The sequence below is a fragment of the Portunus trituberculatus genome, chromosome 5 (assembly GCF_017591435.1).
Source record: "Portunus trituberculatus isolate SZX2019 chromosome 5, ASM1759143v1, whole genome shotgun sequence".
Lineage (NCBI taxonomy): Eukaryota > Metazoa > Arthropoda > Malacostraca > Decapoda > Portunidae > Portunus > Portunus trituberculatus.
In genome coordinates, this window is record NC_059259.1 from 8,447,296 (window position 1) to 8,464,795 (window position 17,500).

The following is a 17,500-nucleotide window of genomic DNA, read 5'->3' on the forward strand; positions in this document are numbered from 1 at the left end:
TCCCTGCTTGTTGACATCCCTCCTTGTTATGTCTCTCCTTATTCAGTGTCTCCTCCTCCACCATCACTGCATTCTTCACTGCTTCATCCTCTTCTCTCCTTTATATGTCTCCAATTCCTTTTTTTCCCACTGGTTCTTGTTGGTATGCTTATAATAAGGAGACAGATTCATAGATAGATCATTGGATAGATAAGAAGATAGATATGCATGAGAAAATGTATGTGTTTCTCTGCATATTATCAATTTATCTTGGTATATTGCTGGTCCTAATTGTTATGCTTAAAACCACTCCATTGTCATACTGTATTTCCTCCATGTATATATCCTTTCAAGTGTGTGTGTGGGGGGTGGGGAGAGGTGGGTTTTTAAAAGGGGAAATGAGGAAAAGTAAGAAGGGAGAGAAAGAAAGAGGTGATTAATGCAAACTTTTTCTCTTTCTTTGTTTTTTTTTTCACACACACACACACACACGCACACACAAACACACAATCTAAACTTTCTCTCCTTTTTCTTCTTCCCTCTCAAAACATATACATTCTTTCCCAAACACACGTAAACAAACATACACAAACGCAACACTAAACTTTCTCCTCCTCTTCTTCTTCTTCTCGTCTCACACACACACACACACACACACACACACACACACACACACACACACACACACACACACACACACACACACACACACACACACACACACTCCCCAAACACACACAAACAAAAATACCCCCAAAAACAAACATTAAATGCACATACAACCCTCAAACGCCCCCAAACATACACACACTACCTCAAAAACACCCAATCTTTCCCGAAAAACACCACCAAAACAAACACACCTCCAAACACACCCAAACGCCCAAAACACACAATCTTTCCCCAAAAACACCAAAACAAACGCGTCCTCCACCAAACACACACACTACTCCTAAACACACCATCTTTTCATAAATACCCCCCGAACACACTCAAACACACCCCAAAACAACCTGAAACATACCCCAAACACTCAAAAAACACATGGTCTTTCAACAAACACCCTCAAACATACCTGAAACACAATCCCAAACACACTCAAACATACAATAATCACAAAAAACACAATCTTTTTGTAAATACTCAAAAAAACGCAATCTTTCCTTTAACACACCCCGAAACACACCCAAAAATTTGTAATCTTTTCGTAAATACCCAATAAAACATGCGGTCTTTTCGTAAACACCCCAAAAAAACATGCAAATTTTTCGTAAACACCCAAAAACACGCAATCTTTTCATAAACACCAAAAAAACACATAATCTTTTTGTAAACATCCAAAAACACCCAATCTTTTCTACAACACCCAAAAAACACCCCAAACACACAGGTCTGCTCAAACGGCACCAGGGTATTCGTTCACCGCAGCATTGCCAAGACCTTCATTGAACGCCTTGTCTCCGCTACCAAGGCCCTGAAGATTGGTGACCCCATGGCTGACTGCACCACTGTCGGGGCCACCATTCATGAGGGCCACGCCAGGAAGGTGCTTGGTTACCTCGAGTCTGCCAGGGAGGAGGTAAGGGGCAGGAGGAGGAGGAGAGGAGAGAAGAGAAGGTGTATTTGTGGAAGGAAATATTTGAAATGTTTCTAAGGAGGAGGTGAGGGGCAGTAGGAGGAAGAGAGGAGGAGATGAAGGAAGGTGTATTTGTGGAAGGAAAGATTTGAAATGTGCTAAGGAAGAGGTGAAGGGCAGAAGGAGGAAGAGGAGGAGGAGGAGGAGGAGAGAAGAGAAGGTGCATCTGGTAGGAAAGATTTGAATTGTGCCAAGGAGATGGTCTCTTTGAATTATTTGAAGGAGGAAGAGTAGAGAAGAGGAGGAGAAGGGGGAAGACAAGGTGGATTAGATTTTGTAAAGGTGAGTGTTGTGATTTTTGATATGTTGGTAGAAATGGTGTGTTTTACTAGTTTGAGTGAAGAAGAGGGGTTAAGGAGCTGTGTTTAGAAAGGAAAGGTTAAGAATGTCTTGGAATATTTTGTGAGAAGAAGAGAAGTTTAAAATAATGTCTTGAGAAGTATTTGTGAGAAGATTAGGAAGTTAAGATAATGTCCTTGAAGTATTTATGAGAAGAGGTTGAAATAATAAAAGGATATCACATCCCTCATCTTTACAAAATCTAAACCACCTCATCTTCTACCTTCTTCTCCTCCTCTTTTCTAATTTGTGAAAAGATTAGGAGGTTGAAATGATGTCCTGGAAGTATTTATGAGAAGAAAAGATTGAAATAATATCTTGAAAGTGTTTGAAAGAGAATGAAAAGTTTGTATGTAGTCAAATAAGTGATTAATTAAGCTTTGGCACAGTTTAACGGAGGGAGATGGGGAATCTGGTGTCTATATTTAGTGAAAAGACTAAAATTGTATCTTAGAAGTATTTAATAGAGAAGGAAGCTTTTGTATGTATTCAAATCAGTGATTGATTAAGCTTTGGCACAGTTTAATGGAGGGAGACAGGGAATCTGGTGTCTATATTTAGTGAAAAGACTAAAATTGTATCTCAGTAGCATTTAAAGAGAAGGAAGCTTTTGTATAGAATTAGAAGGAGGCTTGATTGGGTTAAATACGAAAAGGAACCAGTTTTTTAATTCAATTTGAGATGAAGAGAAAGATTTTAGTGTCCATGTTGGGTTAACTCTTCCTCTTTCACACAGGGGGCAGTGGTGGCGTGTGGGGGGGAGCGAGTGGTGCTGGGGGGCGACCTGGCAGGGGGCTGGTACCTCTCCCCGGCTGTCCTCACCAATTGTCGCGATGATATGAAGGTGAGCTGGTGGTGGTGGTGGTGGTGGTGTAATCTTTCAATGTATGTAAATTCTTAATAAATTATTTGTAATCTTGTTCTATATAATTCTTTTTTAATCCCTTGTAATCCTTGGCCATAATTTTTTTTTGCATATGTAATCCTTTTTTGTAATCCCATTGTAATCTGCATTCTTTTATAATCCTGTCTGACCTTATTTTCTATTACAGCTATATATTTTCCACTGTATTCATTTGTAATCCTTCAAGTACAAATAATCCCTCAAAACATTTATATAATTAATCTCCCATAGTATATATAATCCCTTTTTAAACTCCCTAACACTATTTCTTCCTATGTAATCCCTTATATAATTTATTTCCCTTACATGTAATCTCCTTTAATCCTCCCTCATTGTTTCTTTCCCTATGTAATTCCTCCTATAAATTTTCTATAGCATTTAATCCCCTTTAATTCTCCTTACCTCATGTAATCCCTTATATATTTAATCTTCTATTCATAACCCACCTTTAATCCCTCTTGCTATTTCTCCCATGTGTATAATCACCTTCAGTACCATTTAATCCCCTTACTAGTGTGTCTGAATCCCTTTAATCTCCTCAGGTGGTGAAGGAGGAGGTGTTTGGCAGTGTGGCAGCCATCCTTGAGTTTGAGACAGAGGAGGAGGTGGTGAGGAGAGCGAATGACACACTGTTTGGCCTGGCTGGGGCTGTGTTTACTAGGTGAGGGCTGTGTGTGTGTGTGTGTGTGTGTGTGTGTGTGTGTGTGTGTGTGTGTGTGTGTGTGTGTATTTACCTAGTTGTATTTACCTAGTTGTAGTTTTACAGGGCCTGGGCTTTATGCTCGTGTGGCCCTGTCTCCATATCTACACTTATCCAATCTTACTTTAAAAGTATGCATACTCGTTGCAGACACTACTTCTTCATTTAAACTGTTCCACGTCTCAATACATATTTGCGGGAAACTATATTTTTTAATATCTCTTAGACATCTTCCTTTTCTCAGCTTTTTACTATGCGATCTTGTGCTTCGGATGTCATATTCTTCTCTCAGGATCAGTTTCTCATTATCCACTTGGTCCATTCCGTTGATCAATTTATAAACTTGTATCAGGTCTCCTCTCTCCCTTCTTTGTTCCAGGGTTGGTAGATCAATAGCCTTTAGTCTCTCCTCATATGTCATCCCTTCAAATTCTGGAACCATTCTTATACCCATTTTTTGTAGCCTCTCCAATTTCTTTATGTGTTTCTTTTTATGAGGGGTCCACACTACTCCTGCATATTCCAATCTGGGTCTTATTATAGTACTTATCAATTTCTTCATCATTTCTTTGTCCATGTAGTGAAATGCTACTCCAATATTCCTTAGCAAATTATATGTTTCTCTAAAAATTCTATCAATATGGCTTACTGGTTGATTGATTTCTTCCATCGTCACTCCTAAGTCCTTTTCCTTTTTAATTTCCTCCAGTTCTACTCCATCTCCCATCTTATAGATTCCCACGGGTCATCTTTCACTCTTTCCCATTTCCATGACATGGCTTTTGTTCACATTGAAGTGTGTGTGTGTGTGTGTGTGTGTGTGTGTGTGTGTGTGTGTGTGTGTCTTTTTCTCTCTATTTTTCTGTTTCTTTCTCTTTTTTATCTCTCTCTCTCTCTCTCTCTCTCTCTCTCTCTCTCTCTCTCTCTCTCTCTCTCTCTCTCTCTCTCTCTCTCTCTCTCTCTCTCTCTCTCTCTCTCTCTCTCTTGGAAGATATGAAAAGATTATTAGAAGTTTTTCTCTTTCATATTTTTATTCCTATTCTTCTTCTTCTTCTTCTTCTTATTATTATTATTATTATTATTATTATTATTATTATTATTATTATTATTATTATTATTCTTTTATGGGATTTACACACACACACACACACACACACACACACACACACACACACACACACACACACACACACACACACACACACACCCACCCTGAACACCCTCTAAACCGCCCCTTTCCCCCCACCACCCCCAGGGACCTGAACCGCGCACACCGGGTTGCCGAGGGGGTGGAGGCAGGCACAGTGTGGATCAACAACTACAACCTGTACCCGACTGAGGTGCCGTTTGGAGGGTACAAGCAGAGTGGAGTGGGGCGGGAGAATGGTACAGCAGTGGTGGATGCCTTCACGCAGACTCGCACCATTTACGTGGAGCTGGGCGATGTGGATGCCGGCCCGCTCTATGTGGAGTGAAAGGAAAGTGGGTGGTTCGTTTGATTTCATTCGGTATTTTAATTTCTTTTTTTTTTTTCTTTTTGATTTTTTTCTTTAATTTTTTCTAGTTTTTCTTTTTTTCTTTTATTTTTTTTTTGTTTCTCTTTTCTCTATTTCAGTTTTCTTTTTATCGTTTTTTTTTTTTTTGTTTTGTTTTATTTTCTCTTTATTTTCTCTTTTCTCTTTTTTTTTTTTTTCTCTCATGTTTTTTTTTTTTTTCTTATCATTTTCTCCTTTTCTTTTATCTTTTTATCTTTTTTTAGTTTTTTCTTTTCATTATTTTTTTTTATTAATTTTTTCTTTCTCACATTTTCTTTTTTATTTTCTTTATTTTCTTCTTTCTGATTTTTGTTGTTTTTTTCTTTCCTTTTTCTCTTTTACTGTTTTTACTTTCTTTTTCTAATTTTTCATTGTGTTTTTCTTTTCTCTTTTCTAGTTTTCCTTATTCTCCTTCTCTGTTTTTCTCTTTTTTTTTTCCTTCCTTCTTTATTTCATCTTATTTTTTGCTCTTATCCCTATTAATTACAGGGTATTAGTATATTAAGGATTCTCTCTCTCTCTCTCTCTCTCTCTCTCTCTCTCTCTCTCTCTCTCTCTCTCTCTCTCTCTCTCTCTCTCTCTCTCTCTCTCTCTCTCAATAAGGCTGTGAATTGTTATGCATTTTTTCTATATATAAATTTTTGGGTGTCATTTATTATTATTACTATTATTACTATTACTACTATTATTATTATTACTATTATTATTATTATTATTATTATTACTGTTATTATTATTACTTGTGTTCACTTCTTATTAATTGAAAATCTTTAATGGGGAAGAAAATTTGAAGGAAAGAGATAATTGAAATATATTTGTTGTTATTTTACATCTTTATTTTATTTTCACGTGTTTCAGGATTTTTACGATTTTTATTTTGCGTTTTTTTTTTTTTTTTTTTTTTTTCTTGTCTTGGAATGATTTTTGTTTTTTTGGGGCCAAGTTTTTTTTAACTAAGTATTTTTTTCAAGTGATCTTTTTCTTTTTGTTTTTTTATTTTCATTTTTTTTTATTAGATATGGACAGAAAAGTTTAGAAAAGCAACACACATTGGTGACCTAATAACATCACTAATTTATTCCTGATGTAGAATTTTGAGACACACACAAAGGAAATCGTATAAAAGATTATCAAAACTACTACTACTACTACTTCTTCTTCTTCTTCTTCTTCTTCTTCTTCTTCTTCTTCTTCTTCTTCTTCTTCTTCTTCTTCTTCTTCTTCTTCTTCTTCTTCTTCTTCTTCTTCTTCTTCTTCTTCTTCTTCTTCTTCTTCTTCTTCCTCTTCTTCTTTTCTTTATTTTTCTTCTTTTATTTAATTATTTAGACACAAAATGAAATCATACTCAAGATTATCAAAACTTCTTCTTCTTCTTCTTCTTCTTCTCTTTCTCTTCTTCTTATTTTTTCCTCATCTTCCTAATTTTTATTATTCTTTCCTTCATCATTTTTATCTTGTTATCCTCCTCCTCCTCCTCCTCCTCCTCCTCCTCCTCCTCCTCCTCCTCCTCCTCCTCTTGCAGTTACATCAAGTTGCCCTCTGTCTGTCTGTCTGTCTCTCTGTCTGTCTGTCTCTTTGTCTGTCTGTCTGTCTATTTGTTGGTGATGGAGAGAGGGAATTCTTGGTGGTTCTCCTCTGGGTCCAGACTCTGTGGAAAGGTGAGCAAAGGGTTAACGAGCTGGCTCTTACCTGTTCTGGATAGGTTAGGTTAGGTTAGGTTGGGTTAGGTTGGGTTGGGTTATGACAGATTTATCCTTGTTTGTTTATTAATTTGCTTTCTCTCTCTCTCTCTCTCTCTCTCTCTCTCTCTCTCTCTCTCTCTCTCTCTCTCTCTCTCTCTCTCTCTCTCTCTCTCTCTCTCTCTCTCTCTCTCTCTCTCTCTCTCTCTCTCTCTCTCTCTCTCTCTCTCTCTCTCTCTCTCTCTCTCTTTCTCTTTTCCTTTTCCTTTTCCTCTTCCTCTCTCTCCTTTCTGACTTCCCTTTCTTCTTTCCTTTTTCCTCTCCCTCTCTTCTTTACCTCTCTTCTTTTCTCTTTCCTCTTTCCCTCTTCCTCTTTCCTTCCCCTCTATCTTCTTTCCTCTTTCCCCTTTTCTCTCTTTTCTCTCTTTCCTTTCACCTTTCTCCTTTCCCTTGCCTCTTTCCTTTCCTGTTCTCCCTCTTTCTCTCTCTCTCTCACACACACACACACACACACACACACACAAATATATGAAAAAAAAAAAAACACCCCAAGACAGTGAAAATATAAATAAAGGAAAGTAATGCAAGATTAAAATTGATAAATGAAAATAAAATAGAACACACCAGGTTTCAACGAGATATTGATTTCGTCCTACACTTTTGTGGCTAACTGTAATGTAATGATCTTTAAGGGAACTGGCAATCAAGTAGGCTTCTCTCTCTCTCTCTCTCTCTCTCTCTCTCTCTCTCTCTCTCTCTCTCTCTCTCTCTTTCTCTTTCTCTTTCTCTTTCTTTTCAGTTACCCGTCACCAGTTTCGCTTCCTACATAAAGATAAACACACTCAAAACATCCACCAAAACACACTAAACACACCAAAACACACTAAATACTCCAACACATCCAAAACACATCCCCAAAACACCAAAACACACTCAAAACACATCTCAAAAACATCAAAACACACCCCAAAAACACATGCTAAGACACACCAACACATCCAAACACCCCAAACACACCCAACACACATCAAACACACCCAAGACACACTAATACACAAAACACACCAAACACACCCAAACACACCCAAACACACCCCAAACACACCAAAACACACGCCAGGACACAGCAACACACCAAAACATACCCAAACACACCCAAGCACACACCAAAACAAACCTCCAAGATACACCAACACACCAAAACACATCAAACACACCCCAAGGCACACCAACACACCAAAACACATCCAAAAACACCCAAACACACCCTAAAAACATTCCAAAAACACCACAAACAGACCCTAAAAACACCAAAACACACCACAAAAACACCCCAAAAACACCAAAACACACCAAAATACACTCCAACACCAAAACACACCCAAAAACATTAAAACACACCCAAACACACCAAAACAGAAATAAAAAAGGAAAAAGAGATGAAAAAAATGGCTTTCCACTACTCACATCCTCCCTTCTGTGTCCTTTGAGGTGGGTGAAGATGTGGTGTTCAGGGAAGGTCTTTATAGTGACCCACAGCAGGGGCGGATTAGGGGCTTTGCTGATGGCCAGGATGAGGAGGGTAGCCACGTTGAAAGGGTAGGATAGCACTGGGACTGTCATCTGGAAGGGTATGAAAGGTTAGGTTTGTGTGTGTGTGTGTGTGTATTTACCTAGTTGTAGTTTTACGTTCGTGTGGCCCTGTCTCCATATCTACACTTATCCAATTTTTCTTTAAAGCTATGTACACTCGTTGCTGACACCACTTCTTCACTCAAACTGTTCCAAGTCTCAACACATCTTTGCGGGAAACTATATTTTTTAACATCTCTCAGACATCTTCCCTTCCTCAGTTTTTTACTATGCGATCTTGTGCTTCAAATGTCATATTCTCCTCTCAGGATCAGTTTCTCATTAGTGTGTGTGTGTGTGTGTGTGTGTGTGTGTGTGTGTGTGTGTGTGTGTGTGTGTCTCCGTCATTACATTTCATAATTTTGTGATCGTCTAATTCAGTTTCTATAATCACATGATCCTTTTTTCTCATTGTGTGTGTGTGTGTGTGTGTGTGTGTGTGTGTGTGTGAGTTTGAGTGTGAGGTTGGGTTAGGTGAAGTGAAGTGAGGTGATCTGATATGAGGTTAGTTTCTTTTTCTTTCTTTTCTTTCTTTTTTTTTTTTTATAGAAGTGGTGTTGTTATCTCTGAGGTGAGGTTTGGTTAGGTAAGTGTGAGTGTGAGAGGAGACATATCATAGAAATTCCCAATAAAATAAACCTCGTATAAATTCACAATAAAACCACTACCTCTTCCTCCCTGCCCCCCCCCCAACACTTACCGCACTGAAGACATGAAGTGAGGCAGCCTGGGTGAGGGCGGCAAGGGTGGCACAGATCACAGCAGCGAGGGTGGAGGAGGGAGTGACATGTAGGAAATAGACAGTGCCACCAGCCGAGAGCATCGCGTTGTAGCCCCACAGCCCAGCGTACACCTCACTGTAGGGCGCCACACTCATCACCGCACCTGCAGGACACACCGAGGGGTCATACGGGATCATAGGAGGTCATTGCAGGTCACAGGCAGGTCACAGAAAGGTCACACAGGGGTCACAATGTATTAATTTGACTTTGTTTCTTATGCTTTGGGTTTGCTTATTTTTTGTGGACTTTTTTTTTGCATGACACACACACACACACACACACACACACACGCACAGAATCACAATGCATTTATCTTCCTATTTTATTATAATCTTTTTTGGCATTCCCACAGCCTTCTATACTTTGCCACAGCTTCTTCCAGCCTCTTCCAGTCCTCTCGCAGTCCTCTCCCATTCCACTACAGTCTTTTACCTTCCCGACCTCTTCTCAGCGTATCCAAGCCTCTCCCAGTCTCTTCCAGTTACTCCTAGTCTTTCTCAGCCCTTCTTTGCTTCTTCCAGTGTCTCCCAGCCTCTCCCAGTCTTTTCCAGCATTTCCCAGTCTCCCCCAGTCCTTCTCAGCCTCTTCCAATCTCCCCCAGTCTTTCCCAGCCTCTCCCAGCACACCACAGCCCTCTCCCAGCCCCTCCCAGCTCATTCCAATCTCTCCCAGCCTCTCTAACCTCTCTCAGCCTCTCCCAGACCACCCTAGCCTATCCCATTGTACCATAATCTATCACAATCCTCTCCCAGCCTCTCCCAAGCCTCTCCCATCCTCTCCCAACTCACCGCAGCCTCACCCAGCCTTATACAATATCTCCCAACCCTCTCTCTATAATCTCCCATCCTCTCCCATTGTACTATAGCCTACCACAGATCTCTCCCAGCCTCTCCCAAGCCTCTCCCAGCCCACAGACTCACCCAGCGTAGATCCAATGATGCTGCCGAGGAGGAAGAAGGTGGTAAGGAGTGGCGAGAAGACCAGGAACCCGAGCAAAACCAGGATTGAGGAGTCCATTGTGCCCACGCCGTAGATCTGTCCTGCTGCCAACACAGTGCCCTCCGCTACCTGTGTGTGGTGGTGGTGGTTGTTGTGGTGTTGTGGTGTGTTTTGGTGAATGGTTTGGTTAGGTTTGGTTTGGTCACATATGCACAGTCTCTCGAAAAGTGAACCACTAAGGGAAAGAATGAAAGGAAGGAAGAGGATGGACATGCACACACACACACACACACACAAATGTAAAAAAAAGGAAAAAAACAACTTGCACAACAAACACACAAACACAAACTCAACAAAGAAAGACATACACACACACAGAAAACAAACACAAACAGACACAAGAAAACACACTCCAAAAACACACCCAAACAAAACAAAAACACAAAAAAACAACAAAAACAAACCTTCAACCAATTAATCTCCGAAACATTTCCCTCGAGCTGCAACAACGACTCATTTTCATCACCGAGAGTCAAGTTTACATTTCCATCTCCGCTTCCGTTGCCTTCCATCACTGCGTTGGGTGTGTGTGTGCCTGTCATGCCCACCGACCCCCTCAGGCTAGAGATCATATTTTGAAAAGGTTAGGTTTAAGTTAGGTAAGGTTAGGTTAGTTTAGGTTAGGTTAGGTAAGGTTAGGTTAGGTTAGGTTAGGTTAGGTTAGGTTAGGTTAGGTTAGGTTAGGTTAGGTTAGGTTAGGTTAAGTTAAGTTAAGTTAAGTTAGATTAAGTAAGGTTAGGTTAGGTTAGGTTAGGATAGAACACAAGTGTACCATGTGTTTCCATATTCATTGTATACAGCTTCAGAAACCTATGTGGGGGATTAAAATAGTGAAGACTGTGGCCATTAATCTTCTGACCTCCATAGACCTTCTCTAATGTCAATAAATGGTGTAAACTATAATCGTACACAAAACTCGCATTTCAATATTCATTCTGCTTACTATTTGGTGATTTTATGCAGCTTTAAAAATTTATGTGAGGATTAAAATAGTAGACTGTGGTCATTAATATTTTGACCTTTATAAACCTTAATGTCAATAAAATGGTGTTATCATAGGCAAACTGTCTTAGAATACCCTAAAAACATGCCAGACAGTCTTAAAATACCCTAAAATCATGTCAAACTCATAGAATGTTCTAAGAAACATGCCAAACTGTCTAAAATGCCCTAAAATCATGTCAAACTCGTAAAATGCTCTAAAAACATGCCAGACTGTCTTAAAATACCCTAAAATTATGTCAAACTCATAAAATGCTCTAAACAACATGCCAAACTCTAAAATACCCTAAAATCATGCCAAACTCATAAAATGCCCTAAAAACATACCAAAGTATCTTAAAATATCCTAAAATCATGCCAAACTTGTAAAATGCCCTAAAAATAAGGTTAAGTTAAGTTAGGTCAGGTTAGGTTAGGTTAGGTTAGGTTAGGTCAGGTTAGGTTAGGTTAGGTTAGGTCAGGTCAGGTCTTAAATGCCCTGAAAATCATGTCTCCATATTTATTCTGGTTAATATTTGACAATTTTGTACAGCTTCAAAAACTTATGTGGAAGATTAAGATAGTGAAGACTGTGGCCATTAATCTTTTGACCTCCATAGACCCATCCTAGTGTCAATAAAATGGTCTAATAGTGCACAAATCTCAAGGTAAAAATGTGTCCCAGTACTGAAGGGATTAAATGAAAATAAATGATAGTTTGAAAATTGTCGTAGTAGATTAATACGAACCTTAGTAGCAAGAGGACCGCAGCGATGTTGAAGGGGATGGATAGGGCGGGCAGCTTTGAAGGGGCCATTAGGGCATTTAAACCCTTATCAATGTATGCACTGTAATGGGAGAGAGTTTGGTGTTAGTGGTGGTGATGGTGGTAGTGATGGTGGTGGTGGTTGTTTTTTGTGTGTCTAAATCATCATCATTTTCTTCTTCTTCTTCTTCTTCTTCTTCTTCTTCTTCTTCTTCTTCTTCTTCTTCTTCTTCCCTTGTTTATTTTTCTATTTCTTTGCTTTTTTTTTTTTTTTTTTTTTTTTTTCTTTTTATCTTTCCTTTTGTGTTTTGTTTCTTCCTGATTCTATGAGTTATAATTCTCTCTCTCTCTCTCTCTCTCTCTCTCTCTCTCTCTCTCTCTCTCTCTCTCTCTCTCTCTCTCTCTCTCTCTCTCTCTCTCTCTCTCTCTCTCTCTCTCTCTCTCTCTCTCTCTCTCTCTCTCTCTCTCTCTCTCTCTCTCTCTATTTTTCATCTGTTCTTTTCTTTTCTTTTCTTTCTTCCCACACTCACATAGACACACACAACCCTTCCCTTCTCTATCTCATTTTCTCTCTTTCTCTGTCTCATCCCCTCTCTTTTTTTTTTCTCTCTCTCTCTTTCCTCTCAAACACACAGACAGACAGACACACACAGTCACTCACACTTCCTTCCCTTTATCTCTCTCTCTCTCTCTCTCTCTCTCTCTCTCTCTCTCTCTCTCTCTCTCTCTCTCTCTCTCTCTCTCTCTCTCTCTCTCTCTCTCTCTCTCTCTCTCTCTCTCTCTCTCTCTCTCTCTCTCTCTCTCTCTCTCTCTCTCTCTCTCTCTCTCTCTCTCTCTCTCTCTCTCTCTCTCTCTCTCTCATCTCTCTTTCCATCATCTCACACACCCCTCCTCCTTTCTCACCCTTTTTCCCTTTCTCTCCTCTCACATACCCACACCTCCCCCTCCCCTGTTCCCCCAATACTCACGTGACCACCAGCATCACCACCAGCAAGCCCCAGAAGATTGAGTCCACCTGGTGTCCTGAGAGGGAAGGGAACACAGCCACAGAGATGCAGGCAACCAGTATACCATTGAAGACCACCACTCCGTCATTTAGTAGGTCCTCTGGCTGGTTCAGGAGCTAGAGAGAGGGAGGGAGTGAGTGAGAGGGAGGGAGTGGTGTGTATGTGTGTTGTTTTATTGGGAAAGGAAGAGTGAGGAAGCGAGGGAGAATTGGGAGAGGAAGAGGGGGTGAGAGGGAAGGAGGGAGAGCGAGAGGGTGTTTGTGTGTGTGTGTGTGTGTGTGTGTGTGTGTGTGTGTGTGTGTGTGTGTGTGTGTGTGTTTATTAGTTTTTGTTTTTATTGGTTTTAGTGCTGGTATTCTTACTACTACTACTACTACTACTACTACTACTACTACTACTACTACTACTACTACTACTACTACTACTACCCTTCAAAAAAAGAAAATCTGATCTCTTTCCATTTCCACACCAAAACATCAAAATTTCAACTTTTTTGTAAACTCCGCAAGTCACTTCACCTCACCTCACTTCACTTCACCTGACCTAACCTAACCCAACCATCTTAACCCAACCTAATCCACCCTAACCTAACCCAGGCATCTTAACCCACCCTAACCCAACCCAACCTAACCTAACCTAACCTAACCTAACCTGACATACCTTAGCAAAGATGACCCCAATGACACCGGCCAGCAGACACGCCCATCCCACGTCGGGGTTGCCTACAAACATGGCCGCCAGGATGAGGAGACCGCTGAGGGGGCTGTTGGCAAAGGCTACCTGGAGGAGGGGAAGAGGGGGCAGGGTTAATTAATGTTTTGGGGAAGGGTTAATTAATTAGGTTAGGTTAGGTATTTGAGGTCATTGGGTTGGGTATGGTTGGGTTGGGTTGGGTTGGGTTGGGTATGGTTGGGTTAGTTTGGGTTGGGTGGGGTTGGATTGGGTTGTGTTGGGTTGGGTTGGGTTGGGTTGGGTTAGTTTGGGTTGGGTTGGGTTGGGTTGGGTTAAGTTTTAGTAAGTTTAGTAATAATTGGGGTTTACATTTATTTATCCATGTATTTATGTTGTTTATTTTATCTAGTTTTATTTATTATTATTATTATCATTATTATTATTATTATTATTATTATTATTATTATTATTATTATTATTACTACTACTACTACTACTACTACTACTACTACTACTACTACTACTGTTATTACTATTATCATTATCATCATCATCTTAAACCCACTGACAATGACAATAAGAAACAATAATAATAATAACAACAATACTGCTAATAATAGTAACAATGATAACAAGAAAGAAGTATAATCATGACAGTTGCAAAGACAATAGCCACATAAAAATGACAACAGCAATAAAAAAGTGGCACAGAGAGAGAGAGAGAGAGAGAGAGAGAGAGTCTAGTAATGGTGACAAGGCGAGGCAACAGAATAGCAGTGTTTGTGGAGACTGGACGTGTGAAGGCCAGAGAAGGGACTACTACTAACACTATTTATGGGCATAGGTGTCAATATTCACTTATCCCTCTCAGCAACAGGTAAAGGTGGCCAGATTAATACCCCGAGCAGTTCCCCCCCTTAAGTATTATTCTCCCTCGTATTTATTTATCACTCTTACACCTCTTCCATCTTAACCCCTCCAGCACCATGACGCGTTTCCATATTCATTCTAGCCATTTGCTGGCTTTATACAGCTTCAGAAACTCATGTGGGGAATTAAAATAGTGAAATCTCTGGCCATTAATCGTCTGACCTCCATAGACCCTTCCTAATGTCATATCCAAAACTCGCGGTAAAAATTATGTCCCAGTACGGAAGGGATTGAATTCTTGTCTCACCCTTTCAATAACCTTTGTGGAGTTAATTGGTGTTTTAAGTGGTGTTTTCTTAGTTTTAGGTGTGGTTCTATTTATTTTAGAGGTTTATTGTAGTTTTAATAGCTTTTAATTGGGGTTTAGTGGTAGACAGTGGGTTTTCAAGGGTGTCTATGGTTCGTGGAGTTATTGGGGTTTTCATGAGTGTTTTATATGTTATAGGGGTTTGATAGGGTTTATTGGGGTTTCTAAGAGTGTTTCAGGTGTTTAGTGGTTCAAGATGGATTACTGGGGTTTTCTGAGGTTTCCTAAGGTGTTCTCGTGGTTCTAATGGGACTTTGTAGGTTTTCAGTTTTGTTTTCGGGGATTTAGGGGTTTAACATGATCTATAGTGAAAAACACTGTGGTTTTAGGTATGATTTATGGGGTTCTAGTGGTTATTAGGCTTTCATATAAGTAATTGGGGTTTTTAAAGGTGTTTGAGTGTTTTCAGGAGTGGTTTAATGGGATGTATTACGGTTTCTTGTGTTTTCTAAGTTGTAATGATAGTTGTGTTTATTAACCATCAAGAGTATTTTGTTATTTTAGTGGTTTAGTAAGGTGTAGTGGAAGTTATTTGGGCTTACAAGGGTGCTCTTTAGTGGGGCTTTTACTGCTAAAGTTTCATGATGTAGTGAATTAGTTACTGAAGTATTTAATGCTTGGTGGGTGACAGATAGCTAGTCTTGATATCCGGACTGTATTTAAATTATACATGAATAAATCATTAAAGCGTATAACAATCAACAAGAAATTAAAAAGATAAATGAAATGAAATAAAATTAACAAAAAACTGGAAGAAGAAATATAAACAACTGAAAAAAGCAAATAAATAAGAACATCCCTAAAAATAAGACAGTCCTCAGCTTTCGGCACGCGGAGACTCATGGCAAGGTGACGCAACACGTGTAAACTCCACCACTTGATTTTTTTCTGTGATTGCGTGTGTGTCGGCGGTAATTAGGGACTCGTAAAGGAAGAAAAGAGGCGGGAGAGATACAGTAGCAAGGAGGCGGCGTGTCGTGGTGTATCGTGGCATGTGTCGGCTAATGTAAGTACTGAAGTGACACGTATCTAGTTTGTGGGTAAGAACAGGGCTTATGTGTTGCTGTTTCTCTTTTATTTTCTTATTTTTCGTATTTTTATCGTTGTTTTCCTCTATTTTTCCTCGTTTTGTGTTCCGTGACGTAGGTTTAAGGATTGTTTCACCGGTGTGTGTGTGAATGGCGGGGTGCTTTGAGGAATAATGGGTTAAATAAGGCCAGGTAAGAGGAAGGTGTGTCGTGATGGCCGCTATGTTCTTGACCTTTTCCTTTTAATCTTCCTCTTTACTTAACCTTATCTTGGCTTACGTCACATTTTTTTTATTAGTTAAATTTTTTTTGTTTTTTTGTTAATTATATATTTTGTTTATTTATTCATCTATCTATTTATTTATTTCTAGTTAATGTTAGTTTTGGTTTGTTTAGGAGCAGATTAAGATTCAGAAGACCACCACCACCACCACCACCACCACCACCACCACCATCATCTGCAACAACAACAACAACATCAGCAACATTTCACACCTTTTTAATTGTATTTGCCAATTTATCTATACATTAATACACTTTTAAACGACCACATGTTATTTATTTATTTATTTATTTATTTATGAATATTTGCTGCATTTATTAAGGAAATTGAAGGAAAGAGTAAAGTAACAAGAGGAAAAAAGGAAGAGGAAAGGAAAAGGAAAGATAAGAAACAATGAAAAGAAAAGAAAGATTAATGTTTTTTTGTGGGTATATTTATCGTCTTGTTGTTGTTGTTGTTGTTGTTGTTGTTGTTGTTGTTGTTGTTGTTGTTGTCGTCGTCGTCAATCTATCAATCGGTCAGTCACTTTCCGTCCTCTAAGAAATGGTGTGTGTGTGTGTGTGTGTGTGTGTGTGTGTGTGTGTGTGTGTGTGTGTGTGTGTGTGTGTGTGTGTGTCTCGCTCTCCGGTCACGCGTATGATAAAGAATGACAAGTTTGTGTATGGCATATTCGTATTTACACACACACACACACACACACACACACACACACACACACACACACACACACACGGTGACTAATCATCGCTTATTTTTCTCCTCCTCCTCCTCCTCCTCCTCCTCCTCCTCCTCCTCCTCCTCCTCCTCCTCGTCTCCTTCTTTCTCTTTCTCTCTCATTTCTATCTTGACCCCTGCATTCTCAAAGGTACAGGAGGAGGAGGAGGAGGAGGAGGAGGAGGAGGAGGAGTAAAGGGAAGAATTAATGAGAGTAAGGAGATACGAAGAGAAGGATGAAGGATGAAAAGAGAAAGAGAGAAAGATGGGTATGAAAGGAGAGAGAGAGAGAGAGAGAGAGAGAGAGAGAGAGAGAGAGAGAGAGAGAGAGATTAAATAAAACATGTAAACAGAAGGACAGAAAGAGAGATGAAAGAAGAAAAATAGAAGGAAATATAGAGCGAAGGAAGGAAAAGAAGAAAAAAAGGTAAAGAAAATGGAAGAAGGAAAAAAAAACAAGTGGCTTTTCATGTTGTTTGTCATTTTCTTCCCTCATTCCATTCTTCACCTGTCAATTTTAGGCTTCTAAAAATGTTAAATTGTTCCTATAGGCCTATTTCTCTCTCTCTCTCTCTCTCTCTCTCTCTCTCTCTCTCTCTCTCTCTCTCTCTCTCTCTCTGTGTTGGA

The 17,500-nt window shown here is 39.5% G+C and overlaps 2 protein-coding genes across 2 annotated transcripts in view; one reads left to right on the plus strand and one right to left on the minus strand.

Annotated features, from left to right (window-relative positions):
* The window catches only part of LOC123515200 (4-trimethylaminobutyraldehyde dehydrogenase A-like), a 21,501-nt gene extending 16,461 nt beyond the window's left edge, over positions 1 to 5,040 (plus strand). The window contains 4 exon segments of the mRNA XM_045273726.1: positions 1,370 to 1,558; positions 2,691 to 2,798; positions 3,401 to 3,519; positions 4,814 to 5,040. Coding sequence (XP_045129661.1) covers positions 1,370 to 1,558; positions 2,691 to 2,798; positions 3,401 to 3,519; positions 4,814 to 5,033 — 636 coding nt within the window. The 3' untranslated portion in view covers positions 5,034 to 5,040.
* Positions 5,041 to 6,587: 1,547 nt separating this feature from the next.
* Positions 6,588 to 17,500, minus strand: part of LOC123515205 (urea transporter 2-like) — a 14,133-nt gene continuing 3,220 nt past the window's right edge. The window contains exons 4-11 of the mRNA XM_045273738.1: positions 13,600 to 13,719; positions 12,901 to 13,055; positions 11,916 to 12,014; positions 10,590 to 10,746; positions 10,107 to 10,254; positions 9,105 to 9,289; positions 8,240 to 8,395; positions 6,588 to 6,741 (exon numbers count right to left, since the gene is read on the minus strand). Of these exons, the coding sequence (XP_045129673.1) occupies positions 6,685 to 6,741; positions 8,240 to 8,395; positions 9,105 to 9,289; positions 10,107 to 10,254; positions 10,590 to 10,746; positions 11,916 to 12,014; positions 12,901 to 13,055; positions 13,600 to 13,719 (1,077 nt within the window). The 3' untranslated portion in view covers positions 6,588 to 6,684. The remainder of the gene's footprint in view (positions 6,742 to 8,239; positions 8,396 to 9,104; positions 9,290 to 10,106; positions 10,255 to 10,589; positions 10,747 to 11,915; positions 12,015 to 12,900; positions 13,056 to 13,599; positions 13,720 to 17,500) is intronic.